The 17,295-nt window shown below is 43.3% G+C and overlaps 1 protein-coding gene across 2 annotated transcripts in view; it reads left to right on the forward strand.

Annotated features, from left to right (window-relative positions):
• Positions 1-5,955: 5,955 nt before the first annotated feature.
• LONRF1 (LON peptidase N-terminal domain and ring finger 1) overlaps positions 5,956-17,295 on the forward strand; it is a 38,795-nt gene continuing 27,455 nt past the window's right edge. For both annotated transcript variants that reach the window (XM_021694193.2, XM_044911865.1), the window contains exon 1: positions 5,956-6,748. In XM_021694193.2, coding sequence (XP_021549868.1) covers positions 6,034-6,748 — 715 coding nt within the window. In that variant the 5' untranslated portion in view covers positions 5,956-6,033. The remainder of the gene's footprint in view (positions 6,749-17,295) is intronic.

Genomic DNA, 17,295 nt, shown 5'->3' on the forward strand with positions numbered 1-17,295 from the left:
AGAAGGTGGGCAGCAAAGCACACATATTCCCATGTGTATCACCAAAACCCCTTCTTTATTCTGCCATTCAACAATTTGTTGTTGTTGTTGTTGTTGTTGTTGTTTTATCGAGGACCTATTATATGTTCTAAGCACTGAAAATCCAACAGTAAATAAAGCTGTTTATTATATACATAAATAATATCTCGATCATTCAGCCCTTTGTGCTTGTCCCCCTGTCCCTAAAGTTTCCCTTGTGGAATTTGTAAGTAAAATAAACATACAGTATATTAGGGATAAACTCTAAAGATATAAACACAGGGCAGAGAGATTGGGAGACCAGAAAAGTCATCACGGAGAGGGTGCCTTTTGCACAAATGTTTCAAGGAAAAGAGAAAAAGCAGCCTTGAGCGTATCTATTAGAAGAGCATCCCAGGCCAGGAGAACAGAAAGGGCCAAGGCCCTGAGGAGGCCAGTGAGTCCAGGGAGGAGTGAGAGTGGAGAGACCAGCAGGAGATGAGATCAGAAAGGCTGGTGGGTAGGATAGATCAAGGCCTGACTTCTGAGTCACTCATTAGGACTTTAGATTTTCTTCGGAGCTCAAATGAGAAGTGAATTCTGTGTTTCGAGGAGCATACTGTTTATGTTTTAAGGTGACTGCCCTGTTTGTTGTGCTGATAAGAGAACAAAGGGGTTTGGAGCCAGTTAGAGGGCTGTGGCAGTAATCCAGGTGTGAGATGCCACTGGTGACTTGGACCAGGGTGGGGGCAGAGAGAGATGGGGTCACATTCTGGATACATTCTGAAGGTAGAACCAAAAGGATTTGCTAGCCTTGTGTATGTGAGAGAAATATGAGAGAAAGAGAGAAGCTGGGGATGGCTCCAAGATTTTTTGACCCATGTAGGCATCCCACCAAGTCTTCTCAAATCTTCGAAGGCTTTCTACTCTTCCAGTTTCACAGGCGTTTCTAAATGATAATAGTAATAATCATGCTAGATTCTATCCAAATTATTAGTGCTTTATAATTTTCAAATTATTAAAGCTTCATTTGCTATGTTAGGTGGTTTTACAGTTGACCCTTGAACAATGCAGTGGATAGAGGAACTGACCCCCGCAGTCGAAAACCCATGTATAACTTTCGACTCCCCCAAAACTTGGCTGCTGATAGCCTACTGTTGACCGAAACCTTACCAATAACACAAACATTTGATTAACATATATATAGTATGTTATATGTATTTATACTGTATTCTCACAATAAAGTAAGCTAGAGCAAATATTATTAAGAAAAAATACATTTACAGTACTGTCCTATATTTATCAGAAGAGATCCACATATAAGTGGACCTGCACAGTTCAAACTTTTTCAACTATATATTTCTTTGTTTTTCTGATGTGCATAAACGTATATAGTGTTGCTGAGTATAATTTTCTTTATATGTTTCCACTTGCAAAATTCTTATCTAAAGAATACCAAAACTGATTGTGTTATTTTAGGAGGAGAAATGTTGGTGGCTTGGGCCAGGGTGACTGTGGGATTGTGGAGGAGGGGAGGAAGGGGGTGAAAGGTCAGGGGCAGAGGGAGCAGTGAGAATGGGTCAGATTCTCCATATATTCTGAAGGCAGAACCAGAGAGATCTTTTGGCAGACTAGGTGAGAAGTATAAGAGAAAGAGAGGAGAGATGAAGAAAAATAAACTGTCCTATTGTGTTAGTGGTAAATGTATTTTCATCAGTAACAAGAATGAAGAATATTAGGTGATATTAATTTATCAGTGACTCATTCAACAAAGATTGTCTAGTGTCTTTTCAGTGCCCTAGGTGCTGGAGACACGTCGGTGACCAGGATGGGCAGAAATCCCAGCTCTTCGGGAGCTTGCATTCTTGAGGGTGGAGACAAATTATATGTATAATATATGAGATGATGATAAGTGCTAAATGCATGGGGGTAGGGTGCAGACAAGGAAGGAAGACAGAGAGTACCAGAGGAATCCATATGTGGTTAATTCTTAAAGCTTGTTAAATAATATATGGGATTTATTCCTGTGTCTATTTCTTTCTCACAGCTTAATACTGGGAAATATATTCATTTTATCAATTTGACTACCAATAAAATAGAATATGGGTTACATACCTAGTATTTCTAGATTTTTTAGAGTATTGGAAAGAAGAATTAAGAATGGCGCCCATGGTAAGTGTAGTGCCCCCTGAACACACTGACAGTGTTCGCCATGAAGATAACAGAATATTTTAATAATGAGTAGTAAACTGTACTTGCTTAGACAGTAGTTGCTGCAGACAATTGGGTTTAGATATCTATTTAGCATCACCTCTATTTAACCTACTCAGGTTGTCCTCATTAGGGCTTTTCACTTAGAACACCATTATAGCAATCATATACTGTATTTTTAGCATCTTATATAAACTTCCCTACAAATGCCCAAGTTATATAACCCCCCCCCCCCAACCCAGACTTTTCTCCCGCCTCTCACAGAATTACAGTAGGGGTGAGGAAGTGTGTGCGGTGGGAGATGCCTGGTCTGTGACTGGAAATGTTCACATCCCAGAGATCGGTCTCCCCACCCCTGGACGGGCCTGGGTGTGCATCTGCAAAGTGTGCTTCCTGATACCCCCTTCTTCTATTCTCAGCCTTGCCTCTGCGAAAATGTAACAGGTGTCACGTTGCTGAGTTCCTGAGCTTGGAAGACTCTCTGCCTCCTCTCAGTTGTGTTCAAACAAACCCCTAGGGCTCAGCTCCAGAAGCAGAGGCACCTGAGAGATGGTTCCAGTTCCCTCATTTTACAGATGGCAAATGGGCTCAAGGAGGCCAGATGACTTCCTTCCAGATAGAGAGCACAAAAATGGGCAGCCCCAGGTCCCCAGATTGCCCCTCTGGTATGACTTCCGTTAAACTAGGAGTTTCTCAGATCTTAGTGTTCTCACACACATAAAATGAGGGCTATGAGAGGTGGTCTCTGAAGACCCTTCCATCTGTGCGTTATGTTCAGATATGCTATTGGGTGTGTACTGATTATATTGGACTTTAGAGTGTACTGTTTTCCATGCAGTGACTAGAATGTTACCAACTGCAATAAATCAGGAAGAGGACATAATTTTGCTTGGCTCTTTAAAGCTTAAATTTGGTCTTTCTTTTTTAATGGTAAGAATGTGAAGAAAAAAATGGTAAATTCACCCACGGAAAAAAAAAAAAAAAAAAAAAGGCTCAAATACACATCTTCAGCTGACTCGTGTCCAGGAAAAGCACTATGTTACGTTTTTCTTAAATAGGAGTTTACCTAACTATATCAGGAAAAGTCTCCTTCTGGTGTGGTGGGGGGGGGGGGGCGGGGGGGGGGGAGGGAATGATGGTGATAAGCATTTTCCAAATTAGGAAACAGATATGCTTTTCTTCTTACTCTCTTACATAACTGATCTATTTTAGAAGACAACACTAAAAAACTGAAATGAAATACAAATCTCATGATTTTACTACTTTACGCTCGCAGGAAAAGAGGGGAGAGCTTCACCCCAGGGCACTCCTTCCGGCCAGGGGGCTATTTCATGGGTTCCCTCTCCTCCTCTGCAGCCTGCCTGGCGAGCCAGAGACTCAAGTCCGAATTTTGGAAAATGAATGAATGAATACTAATTTTTCTCTCCTCTTAATTTAAAGGCAGTCACATCAAAGTGCATACATATCCTCTTTTGGTGGCACAGAATGATGGAAGAGTGACCTGTCTACAGCCCGGGATTGTTTTGCCCCGGACTTCCTGTTTCAGAGGGAAATTGTGCAGCACACAAAGGCCAGAGAGGCGGTACAGTCTCTTACATAAATAAGTTACATAAATGAGAACCAGTTATGTAAATGTATAAACCAGCAAACATGAATTATAACCATTCACAAATGCCAAGGAGATCACGGCAAGATTCCTCCCACGGTCCCATTTTTTTTTCCCTCTTACATTATTGTAATTGTACCATTTTATTTCACACCAGAATCAGATGTGGTCATGTCACATTTATTAGGGAAAGAAACTCCAAATGACAGATTCACACTATTTTCTGAACCATACATTTTACTTTGGTGGGGGGGGGGATTCCATAATAAAACCTGATTCGAACTATATCTGAAAGAACTATAAGCAGATTTATCAATTTATACTTCATGTATAATCATGAACACGTGTATTAAGTAGTTACCATTGTACGTGTTTGTCAGTGGCTGTTAAGGACAGGAATGTATCACAAAAAGTCAATGTCCATCTACATATGGATATTTGTTTTACCACTTACTGTTTCAAGTCTCGAATGAGTATGTGGGCATCTGACTAAAGTCATTCTTATTAATATTGAGGGAAGGTAGTAATATGGGGGGGTGAGGATTAAATTCAGGGTTATGCTTATGAATTAATCCTAACATTCCCCACCTCAAATGTTTAGGAGTTGCTCCTTGTTTCTTGGCTACAGTTTGTTTCAGGTGTAATGGGAATGGTAAATGAACCAGTTTGCCCGGGCACCCTGTCGGAGTGGGAACTCAGTTTTTCCTCAGCAACCTTTTTCCTTGTTCCTTTTGGGGCAATATATCTACATCTTTTCTGAAGTTACAAAATTTGTTCATTGTGTAGTAAAAACATATGTAACTCAAAGCAGTTTTGAGCCTAACTGCCTGTTCCATATAAAGAAGGATGTTAATTAAACGTTAGCCAATTTCAGGCATAGCATGCTCAGGTTAACATTCCATTTACCAACTTCATTTTGAAAATCTCCTGCAATATATTTCTAAGATCTAACATAGTAACCTAACAGTGAAATGAAAGAAGGGAGCAGAGCCTCTGTATATTATTAGCTGTGTGATTTGGGGCAGGTAACCTTCCCTCTCTGGGTCACTGTTTCTAACCATCTGAAAAAGGACTAAAAGTTCTAAGTCACTTCCAGCATTAACAATCTAGAAGCCTATAATCAAATCTATATTTCCAGCTGAGAGCTTTAAACTCTGACATCAAGTTTAAAGGAAATATAGTCCATTATATAAAACCCAGATCATTTTTTTTTCTTCTGTTGGCAATACTGCAGACCCTGCTTGGGTTGTAGGGTTACTGTGACTGACATATGAAAACTATTCATCTTGGTGATTTCTCTTTAAAAACGTCAAATATAGGCCTTAGCCAGCTGTGGAGCATTGAATGAGATGTGAAGAGGACCGTCTGACACCTTGGGAACCTGTGGGCTTTCTTCCTGAATGTGGGGGTGAGTTTTAAACTGGAAAGGCAGCAGTAACTTGCCACCCTGGAAAACTGTTTTGCCCTCTGGAGGGAGTCTGCTCAGGAATGTGGGTGGGGTTATTTTGTTTCTAAAGTTGACCTAGCCTAGATTTGAGGAGTCACTAAGTCATCCGACTGACTTCGCGCATTCTTAGGTCCTCTGCCTCTACATGTCCGTCTGTAACTTGGGTGTAAAGAAAATGCAGACGTGCACCTGACATCTACACGGGGAAGCTCCCACCCGCCAGGAAGGGAGGGCGGGTGCCCACTCAGGACGCCGGGTATGTCGGGGGAGTGCAGGCGATCTGGGCTTTAGTCCCGGGAGGCTAGCCGCCGGCAGAAAAGCACCCACCAAGCAGGCATTAGGAGAGACGCCTTGCCAGATGAAGGTAGGCGTCCAGAGGAAAGGCGAAGAGGCTGGAGGCCTGGGCTCCTAGAGGCTTTGTTCAATTACACGCCAGGCCCCTATTTCGGGAGAAGCCAATTAGATCCCCGCTGGGGGATCATCTGACCTCGGGTTCCTCCCCAGAAGGGGTTTCGGAAGGGGCGGGGCCCGGCGGTAGGCTCCTCCGGGACCCGGGGCGCAGGCCGTGCGGGGGAGTCCCGGGCGCTTCAGCGAAGCTCCGCCCCGCCCCGCGCCCGCCAGGCCCCGCCCCCGGGGCTTCCCGGGCGCGCGCCGCCCCGCTGTGTCCGCGCGCCACGCCCCCCAGCTCGCGGGCCGCGTGCGGAGCCGCGCGCCCCGGAGACTCCGCGACCGTGGCGGCGGGCGGCGGCGGAGCAGCAGCCCTCCGCGGGCCATGTCTTCTCCGGACGTGGCGAGGAGCTCCTCAGGAGGGAGCCGGGAGATGGCCCCCACGCCGCGGAGCCGGGGCCGGTTTTGGGAAGTGGGCGGCGGCAGCGGCGACCGGCTGGAGCGCGCGGCGGCGGAGTCGGAGCGCTGGGAGCTGCTGCTCCACCGCGGCGAGCTGCTGGCGCTGGGCGGCCACCTGAAGGGAGCGCTGGAGGCGTACGCGGCGGCGCTACGCCGCGGGGCCCCGGTCAGGCCCGAGTGCCTCGGCACCCTGGTGGACTGCCTGGTGCTCAACTACCGGCTCCGCCACGGGCTGGGCTGGAGCGCGACCCTGGCAGCGGGCGCGGACCCCGGTGAGGGCGGGCTGCTCAGCTGCCTGGGCTGCCGGGGCTTCCTGAGCGAGCCGGTGACCGTGCCCTGTGGCCACAGCTACTGCCGTCGCTGCCTGCGGAGAGAGCTCCGTGCCCGCTGCCGCCTCTGCCGGGACCGGCTGCCGCCCGCCGCCGCCACTGATGCTGAGGGCACCACTCCGCGGCCGCCGCCTCTGGCCGCCGCCATCGCCGCCTCGGGCTTCAGAACCAGCGTCGTCCTCAACCACCTGGCCGAGAAGTGGTTCCCGGGCCAGCGGGAGCGAGCCCGCGCGGCCGGCCGGCTCGGGGAACTGCTGCACCAGGGGCGCTACCGGGAGGCCCTGGCCGCCGCCTGCGAGGCGCTGCGAGCAGGTGACCGCGCGGGGATGCGGCGTGGGCCCGGGCGACCCCACCCTCCTTTTCCCGACGGGCCGGCTACCCGGAGCTCGTCTGCACCCCAGGGGGCCTTTTTCTGCCTCCCCGAGGCCGCCTCGCTCCCGCTTGTAGGGTTTCGGGGTCCTGGAGGGTGTGGGAGGGGGCGGCGCCCCGGGGTGCTTCGGTCACAATGGGGATCGCCTTCGGAGCCGACTGTGACGCGGCGCGGGGAGGGGCGCACAAGCTCGGGGTTCCCTCAGCTGCGGCCTTGCGGTCAGGAGGGAGCGTCCCGAGCGGAGCGGGTGGTCGGGGCCAGGCCGCCGGAGCGCGGGATGGGGTGGAAGTTGGGCAAGCCGGAGCGGCCGCTCGCTTCCTGCCGCGCTCTTTCCTGTAATTGGCCGGCCAGGCCGGGCCGGGCCGAGTCCGCCGCGGGCAAACGACAGCCGGGGCGGGGAGAGGATCTCTCCAGCCGAGGCTAGGCGTGCAACGTTTACCGTCGTACCCCACAAAAGTCACTGGGGCAATTGGAAGCCGCGGGAGGGCAGAATTGCATAAGCTGGGTGGGGGGGGGGGTTGTGTAACGGGTGACGTCCGGTGGGCGTGGCGGGAGCTCCGCGCCCGCACCCAGCTCCGGGAGGCCCCGCCGGCCACTGGGCTTGGGGCGGGTGTCGGAGCTACCCGGGGGTGTCCAGGCTTACCTGAAAATGTCTGCAGCACTGGTTCCTCTTGATGGTTTACCTATCTATTCCCAGACCATACTTATTTCGTAAACACACGTGTGCTTACTTTTCGAATACCCCTAGTTCACGGTCAAGATGAAGAGGTAGTCTCAGATGAGTTCTTTGACACGTTTGTTTGCCTTTCCACTCTTGATCAGGCTGTGGGGAAAAGCCTTTTAGATCTTTTGTCTGTTTCTTCGGAAGCAGCTTCGGCTTCCTAGCCTAGGTTAGCACTCTTAAGGTGGTTTTAGGGGACACAGCCAGACTTACCTAGGGAAAAGGAAGAGTTCTTTAAATCGGTGGTTCCCCCACCCCGGGGGGATTTTACCCCCCAGAGGACATTATCTAGAGCAGTATCTGGTAATCCCTGGAGACCTTTTTGGTTGCCACCCCTTGTGGGAGTAGTGCTGGTACATCTCATGGGTAGAGGCTAGGGATGCTGCTGAACATCGGAGAGTGCGCCGGACAGCCGCCCACACAGTTATCAGGCCCAAAATGTCAATAGTGTCATTGTTAAATCTTGTGTTAAATTAAGCATATTTCCAGATTGGAGTCTTTATTGGCATAAGTAATGCCGGCGGAAATAATGCCGGAGAAAGACATCTAAAATATAAATCGGTATTAGGTAAATTGATGAACTGTAACTGAAACTCTTTTTGTGGGTCCTTTATCCTAAGTGCTTAGTCATTTTGAACTAGTGATAGTATATTATTTAATACCTTTAGAGTTCAAAACATAAACTTGGCATATTTTCATATCTTTCAGTATCTTTATGGGAAGTGTAGGCAGTTATAAAATGGAGTAGAATGGTAGACCCTGAACAAAAGAGAACTAGTTGGAATACGAAATTCTGATACAGACAGCTCCGCCTTTCTGGGTAAATAAAGTTTGAGGAAGTGCAGACCATCTAGGCCATGGTCCTCATTTAAAAAATGAAGCAGAAGCTAGGGCAGTGACATGACTTGCCTACAGTCACACAGGTAGCTGGTTGTAGAGGCAACATTACATCCTCCATTTCTCCTAAATGTTGCACTGGGGTTGGCCCTGGCTTTATAGCTCATCCATTGAAAATGTTTGACAAATTTCCAGGGAAGTTTTCTTTGTCGCTAGTATTAAATAAAGGCTGAAACTTATTGATAGCACTATGCAGTATTAAATACTGCACTCTGTAAGAATTAAATTAGGCACTTAATAAGAATTCAGGTCTTAATCTACAGAACAGTGAGCACATTTACTAATTTAAGGTCTGGCTTAATGTTCTATAACCAGTAATCTTTTAATTAAGGAAGATTTGGGGCCTTGGATTGAGGATATTATTTTTAACAAAAAAACCTGTATCTACTCGCCTTTTTTAAAGACAATCTGCATAGTCAGCACATAGGAATTTTGCCTATTCAGCTACTTATATCTTACTTTTGTGGGACTAGAACTCAAGTCATCTTTCACCTCATTAGCCTATTTTTCCCTCTTCTGAGGTCTTTCAAAAATCATTAATTCCATTCTCAAAAATGTGTCTGAATGTTAGTAACAAGGATAACTTTTTTCATCCCATAAATTTTTAGTGCAACATAGGAGGGAAAAAAAAAATCTTAGAGTTAACAAATTATAGTTGGTAAAGTACAGATATGAAGTGTTCTAACAATTTATAGGGGTAAATAAAAACGTTTAGTAGAGTTATAAATCTGTAGCTAGGCTTTAACTTTTTCAGAGTCAGCTAGTTAACTAGATAGGCGTTTGAAATGTGTTTAAGATTGTACAGTTGGAGTTACTAATGATACTTTTCATTGTTGATAATGAAAAAACACCTTCACTACAATTTCTTTGTAGAATTCTTATCATGAAAAACTAAATACTATTAACTAGAAAAAGATAATCTAGTCTGCAGTTAGCCCACACCCATCCAAATTTATCCCTGTTGACAAGAAAGGAAACCTTGAAAACCTTTTCCAAAATCAGAAGTTTCCCACTGAGATTACATAAGTTTCTGTCGAATTGAAATATATTTAGATAACATTTAATCTATTGATTTTTTGGTATTAACTCAGATGTTTCATAACTTTCTGTCCCTTTAGTTCAGGGCTATTATGTAAAAGTCTTTTCTGTGTTAGATCTTTATACTTAAGAGCCTGTTGAAATGATCCCACTTTGCTATGCTATTTTCCTTTTATTTTTAATGAATTTTTACACTGACTTGCCTCCTCCCCATATACACCCCTCCCTCCCAAAAGAAGACAAAAGAACATTGTACTTTACAGTTTGAACTGGTTTAAAAAATAAAATAAAATAAAGGTCATAAGGGGGGAGAACAGTTTATTTAAAATACTTGTAAATTTTTGTCTTTAGTATTAATCATATAGTTCTTGCCTATTATCAAGCATTTAAAAAAATGTTTATATATCCTTTGATCCTCACAAAGAATCCTGTGGAGTACCCTTACCTGGGAAGGAAATTGAGGCAGTTGGCAGTGGAGGGGCTGTGTGGCCTAGTGGTTAAAGCTGTGAACCTTGGCAGCTCTTGGCCTGGGCTTGAGTCCCAGCACAGCCCTCCACTTACTCTCTGACCTTGGGCCTGTTGTCTAACCTTTTTGTTTTGGTTTCCTTATTTGAAAAGCGAGAATAGTATCTCGTAGATAGATGATAACTCAACTCATAGATAACAGTAGTAACAACTACCTAGGGCTGTTAGGAGAATTGAGATGTAAAATGCTTTGAATGGTGCCTGACAGAATAAATGCCTAACAAATATTAATTAAAAAAATTTTAGGGGTGCCTGGGTGGCTCAGTCGGTTGAGCATCTGCCTTCTGCTCAGGCCTTGAGCTCAGGGTCCTGTGATCCAGCCCCGAATTGGGGAATTGGGAGTCTGCTTCTCCCTCTGCCCTTCTTCCTCCCCCTGCTCGTGCTCTCTCTCAGTCTCTTGCTCTCTCTCTCAGATAAAATCTTTAAAAAAATATTTTTTAAATGTAAAAGTTGTGCTACAACTAGAAGATGATTTAGCTAAAATTTAAATTTTATGATGTCAAGTCCTGTCCTTTTCTCTCTCCCACATTAATAATGTTACCAGAGTGAGGGTTAAATCCTGATTCTAGCCTATATATGTGAATTAGTAGTAACATTTTAGCATCCATCAATAAAATACAGATCCTGAAAGGCTTTAGTTATAAAAAGATGAGTCAAATTATAGGTAAATCTGAATACACTTGAAGAAAACGTAAAGGTGTTTAATATCTTAACTAGGTTAATGTGAAGAGATTTAAATTTGTTTAATCAGTAAATTTCATAAGGCCTAACTTAATCTGTAAAACACTTGAAACAGTTAGCAATGACACTTAATATGGTGTTTAGTAGTTCACAAAATATTTTCCTTTCCATTATCTTAACTGATCCTTACGAAAGATCATGTGAGGTAGGAGGGCAACTTTAGCATTCCTAACTCACAGATTGAAGAAGAGAGCTCCAAGAATTTTAAGTGCCTTTCTTAAGGCAAGTAAATAACCAAGTTAGAACTGAAAGCAGAAGCACCAGGTATGTGGATATTGCTTCTGAGACTCAAATTGATTTTTAAAATTAGCATATAAATCATAAATCTCACGTATTCTTATTCAGCAGGTATTTACTGAGTTCTTACTACATACATGGCATGTTTTAGGTGCTGGAAATACAGAAGTGGACAAAATAAAGACCCTGTCCTTATAGAGTTTGTATTTTTTTTATTTCTTTTAAAATTGCAGCAAATTGGCATTTATTGAAGAGAAAAGGGGCTTATTGCTTAATTGACCTCTAACAAATGGAGCCTGTATGCAGTAAATGTCTAATTCACCTTTTCTTTAATTCAGAAGTCATTTTAAGGATTTTTGCAATGCATCAGGGTCACTACAAAGATTAGTTACAATGGCATATTCTTATTGATATAGAAGATGGGAAAACGGGTTATGTAAATATTAAGTGCTCTGTTTTAAATAATTTCCATGTTTTTTTAATCTGTTCTTTATCCATCAAACAATGCAAAATTTACCAAAACTCTGTTATCTTAGATTTTTAGTTATTTATATATTAACCTTTGGTGTATTCAGAATTGGTTTTTCTATTTAGTGGAATATTTCTAAGAGGCTTAGATACATTCAAGTGAAAATTTAAATGAATTTATATAGTATTCTGTGCCTTGCATTGTAAAGATATTTTTCAAAATTGTTACGATGTTTAACTGTAGAAGGTGAATGACAGACTCTAAAATGTAAGACAAAAGCTTCTGTTCACATTCCCACCCCACCCCTTGTAGGATGCTATCAGTCTTTTTTTTTTTTTTTTTCCTTTCCCCTCCTTTTATCCAGTCTGCACTACCAATCCCTAAAGATGTTTCTCACCTGGCAAAGGTTTATTTGGGTAAAAGAAAAAGTACTATTTCTTTTTTTTTTTTTTTAAAGATTTTATTTATTTATTTGTCAGAGAGAGAGAGCACAAGGAGGGGGAGCAGCAGGCTCCCCGGCGAGCAAGGAGCCCGATGTGGGACTCGATCCCAGGACCCTGGGATCATGACCTGAGTCGAAGGCAGACGCTTAACGACTGAGCCACCCAGGTTCCCAAAAAAGTACTATTTCTAATACCTTGTATCGAGAGCTAATCTCATTGCTATTCAGCTTATTTTGAAATATTTTGTAATATTAACAATACCTATTATTTATTGAGTATTTGTGTGCCAGGCATTGTGTTAACTGTCAACACGCATTGTCTGTGTAGTCTTCACAATAGTCTTAAGATGTAGGTGTTACCAGCATTGTATAGGTGAGGATACTGAGATTTAGAGAGTAAGGTAAACTGTCCAAACTGGGATATAAACCCAGATGTTCTAAATCCAATGGTTATGATCTTAAGTATGCCAAACTACTATTCCTGGACTTTATTAATCAATCACTAATAACTTGTCAATTGGCAGCTTTTAATTTAACGATTTGTTTTATTTTAGAGAGACAGAGAGCATGAGGTGGGAGGAAGGGGCAGAAACAAAGGGAGAGGGTGAGAGAGAATCCCAAGCAGACTCCTCGCTGAGCACAGAGCCCGGGTGGGGGCTTGATTTCAGGACCCTGAGATCATGATCCGAAATCAAGGGAGTTGGCCGCTTAACCCACTTAGCCACCCGGGCAGCTTTTGGTTTAACTATGATAACCAAGCCCTACCATACTGAGCTTGAAAAAGTAATAGAAGCAAAGAAATTTGGCATTTTGGTTAGCCACTGAGATTGTTGAAATAGGTCAACATATAAATCTAAGAAAAAGACACTCAGAAGAACGAGTAAAAGATTATGAATGTGGAATGTTTATTCTTATGCATAAACAATCTAGCCAATAGATAGTTTTAAAGGTTAGACTTACTGAAGAAATGTACATTAAAACAATGACTTTTTTAATTTTTCTAGGACAAAAATACACAGCTTGTGGGAGTGTACCATAAGTTTTTTTTTGTTTTTTTTAAATTTTATGTTAATCACCATACGTCATTAGTTGTTTTTTTTTTTTGATGTAGTGTTCCATGATTCATTGTTTGCATATAACACCCAGTGCTCCATGCAGTATGTGCCCTCCTTAATACCCATCACCAGGCTAACCCATCACCCCACCTCCCTCCCCTCTAGAACCCTCAGTTTGTTTCTCAGAGCCCATAGTCTCTCATGGTTCGTCTCCCCCTTCGATTCCCCCCCTTCATTTTTCCCTTCCTGCTATCTTCTTTTTTTTTTTTTTTAATTTTTATTTATTTATTCATGAGAGACAGAGAGAGAGAGAGAGAGAGGCAGAGGGAGAAGCAGGCTCCCAAGGAGCAGGGAGCCCGATGTGGGACTCGATCCCAGGACCCTGGGATCATGACCTGAGCCGAAGGCAGACACTTAACCATCTGAGCCACCCAGGCGCCCTTCTTTTTTTTTTTAACATATAATGTATTATTTGTTTCAGAGGTACAGGTCTGTGATTCAACAGTCTTACACAATTCACAGCGCTCACCTTAGCACATACCCTCCCCAATGTCTATCACCCAGCCACCCCATCCCTCCCACCCCCCACCACTCCAGCAAGCCTCAGTTTGTTTCCTGAGATTAAGAATTCCTCATATCAGTGAGGTCATATGATACATGTCTTTCTCTGTTTGACTTATTTCACTCAGCATAATACCCTCCAGTCCCATCCACGTCGTTGCAAACGGCAAGATTTCATTCCTTTTGATGGCTGCATAGTATTCCATTGTGTATATACACCACATCATCTTTATCCATTCATCTGTCGATGGACATCTTGGTTCTTTCCACAGTTTGGCTATTGTGGACATTGCTGCTATAAACATCGGGGTGCACATATACCTTCGGACCCCTACATTTGTATCTTTGGGGTAAATACCCAGTAGTGAAATTGCTGGATTGTATGGTAGCTCTATTTTCAACTTTTTGAGGAACCTCCATACTGTATTCCAGAGCGGCTGCACCAGCTTGCATTCCCACCAACAGTGTAGGAGGGTTCCCCTTTCTCCACATCCCAGCCAACATTTGTCGTTTCCTGACTTGTTAATTTTAGCCATTCTGACTGGTGTGAGGTGGTATCTCACTGAGGTTTTGATTTGGATTTCCCTGATGCTGAGCAATGTTGAGCACTTTTTCATGTATCTGTTGGCCATTTGGAGGTCTTCTTTGGAAAAATGTCTGTTCATGTCTTCTGCCCATTTCTTGATTGGATCATTTGTTCTTTGGGTGTTGAGTTTAAGAAGTTCTTCATAGATTTTGGATACTAGCCCTTTATCTGATATGTCATTTGCAAATATCTTCTCCCATTCTGTCGGTTGTCTTTTGGTTTTGTTGACTGTTTCTTTTGCTGTGTACAATAAGTTTTTATAAAAGGAGATCTAGCAAAATGTATTGAAACTTTGTATGTATAATTTTCTACACAGCCATTCAACTTTATAGACAGTGACTAAGGAAATAAACAGATATGTAAAGGCATACAGGGAGATGTTCATTGTAGTACCCTTTTTTTTTTTTTTTTAAAAAGATTTATTTATTTTAGAGAGAGAACACACAAATGGGGAGGGGCAGAGGGAGAGAATTTCAAGCACACTCCCCGCTGAGTGTGGAGCCCAAGCCTGGGCTCCATCCCAGGACCCTGAAATCATGACCTGAGTGGAAATTAAGAGTCTGACGATCAACCAGCTGAGCCACCCAGGGGTCCCTGTAGTACTTTTTATATTAGCAAACATTGGAAGTAAAAACTGCTGAGTAGTGTATTTTTAAATAGATTGTGAATATGGTAGGATATTTTGCAACCATTAAAAACCATGTGGATTTAATTACATTGACCAAAAAGAAGTTTATAAACTATCTATGGGATAGAGTTCATAAAACTATAAAATGAAAAATGTAACCTACACCCGTAGGAAAAATGTATAGGTTATATGCCAACACTGGTTATTTCTTTATGGTGGGAAAAAGGTGTTTCTTAATATTGTAGGTTTTTCAAGTTTTATACATAAACATAACTTTTATAATCTGAAAGTTTCTTGAAGATGAGCTAAGGAAACAACCTTAGGATTGGAACAAAGATGAGTAATTGGGATTCTGGAGAACTCTCCTCAGCCCATGAAATGCCTTGGCAGCTTAAGACCTGGTTTCCTCAAAATGTGAAGCAGAATTTTATCTCAGTTTTTATTTGTCTGACAAATGGCAGTATTACTGGGTCTAAGAGAAGAGAAAATGGGAGCATGAATTGAGCATAGGGGACAGATTTTAATGAATTTCTCCTTGCTCACCAAACATTTAGCAAAGCCAGGATTTGAAGACACAAAGACAGGAAATAATGGAAGGAGCTCAAAAACAGATTTTAGACTGAAGGCAGTGCATATCCAGTGAATGAACACAATCATAAGAGCCAACATTTACAATGTACCAAGCCCTGTTCTGAGCTGTTTGCATATATTACTCTTGAGTAATCCTGTGAGGTAAATACTGTTATTTGCAGAGGTGAACAGCAAGGACTCTGGAGGCAGACCACCCGAGGGAGAATCTTGAATCCATCACTTCCTAGCTTTTGGATATTGGGCAAGTTACTTAAACTCTCTGTGCTCAGCCTCCTTATCTGGGAAGCTGTGGACAGTGCTAGACCCACGTAGGATTGTTCTGAAGGTTGCAAATCATAATAAGTGGTGTTTCTTAAATAAAAATAAATTTTAGGAAACACCCTCAATTTTGTAGCTGAGGAAACAGGTACAGAGGTGTTTGGCCTTTTGGCCCCAGGCACAGTAAGTAAGTGGAGGGGCCAGAAGTTGAACCCAGGCAGTGTGACCTCAGAGTTCCTGCTCTTGATCCTTAATGATGTGCCAAGTGAGGGTAGTCTCAGAAGAAAGCATCTTGAGAAGAGATTGCTGAGCTGAGTCCTGTTGGATGAGAAATAGTTCCCCAGACCAAGGGGAGGTGGGGTATTGAAGTAGAGCTCTGACAAGGAGGGAGTTCTGTGAGCAAAGGAAGGAGGCATGAAATAGAATGGTAGACGAGGGGCGGGGTGAGGTTAGGTATTACTGGAGCCTAAAGTGGGAGGTTGATAATGATAGGAAGTGAGGCTGGAGAGAGGGTCAGGAGCCAGGTGTGTGAGAATTTGTATGTTGTGCTAAAATACCTATCTGATCTTCTGGATGGTGAGGATATAGGTAGGGTAAGACAGGAGGCAGGGAGAGCAGTTAGCAAGCTATTGAAAAAATCTTAGAAATTTGGATCTGGACCCTTTAACTAAGGCTGTTAGCAGTTAAGATTGGAAAAGAGCAGGGACAGATTTGAGAAATATAGGAAGTAAAATTGACGAAGTTGGAGATTGAATTTGGGAAGTCAGAGGTGTTACTAGTAGAGAATACAATAAAAAGACTTTTTTTTTTTTTAAGATTTTATTCATTTGACAGAGAGAGTACAAGCAGGGGGAGGGGCAGAGGGAGAGGGAGAAGCGGGGGGCTCCATCCCAGGATCCTGGGATCATGACCTGAGCCAAAGGCAGACAGTTAACCTACTGAGCCACCCAGGCACCCCAAGACTTTTTTTTTGTAATGGAAGTGTACTGAGTTTGAGGAAATTATAGCAGGCAGTTATAAATTTGGTGAATCTGAAGGCAGGTTGAAAAGCTCAGAACTGAAGATAAAGATCTGGGAGTTAAATCATGCTTTTAGTACAATTAGCCCAAACCACATCTTTGTATTTCTTCACTTTTTCAACACATTGGGTCTGTAATGTGCCAGGCACTAGGGTACCCGCAGTAATGGCCTGATAGCATGCTCAGTGACGTGACTTGTTCACTCCAGGGTCCTCAAGGCCACGTAGAGAACATACTGGAAACATTTGTTGACTCTTCAAACTTGAGTTACTAACACACCTGGGCTGATAGTTGTTTTTTGGGTTTTGTTTTTTTTGGGGATAGGGGGATGGTTTACAATTGCCTTTTGCAGAAGTTTACATGGAGGGCAGACACTATGCTTTGACGATTCAACGGTCTTAAATAGTGCATTTGGCTCTTTTTTAGAATTAAGGGTTTAAAATAAGTGGGTGGGGTGACCCTAATCTCTTAAGAAGCTTTAGGAATTTTCAACTCGCTTGAAGAGGTTTTCTTTTCCCCCTTATAAAGTCATTTCCATTAACATTTGAAGTTCTTAATAAAAATGTTACCTATGAAGAATTGGGGAGCAAGACTTTTAAAATCTAGCCCTCTTGTAATTTTATGTGTACCTTTTCTCTTCTAATATATACTAACTTCTTAGGCCCGCCTTTAGGGAATCTCAAGAGCCTGAGTGTTTTTGTGTTGAGAGGAGAGGGGAAAC

This window comes from Neomonachus schauinslandi, chromosome 2 (assembly GCF_002201575.2).
Source record: "Neomonachus schauinslandi chromosome 2, ASM220157v2, whole genome shotgun sequence".
Taxonomy (NCBI): Eukaryota; Metazoa; Chordata; class Mammalia; order Carnivora; family Phocidae; genus Neomonachus; species Neomonachus schauinslandi.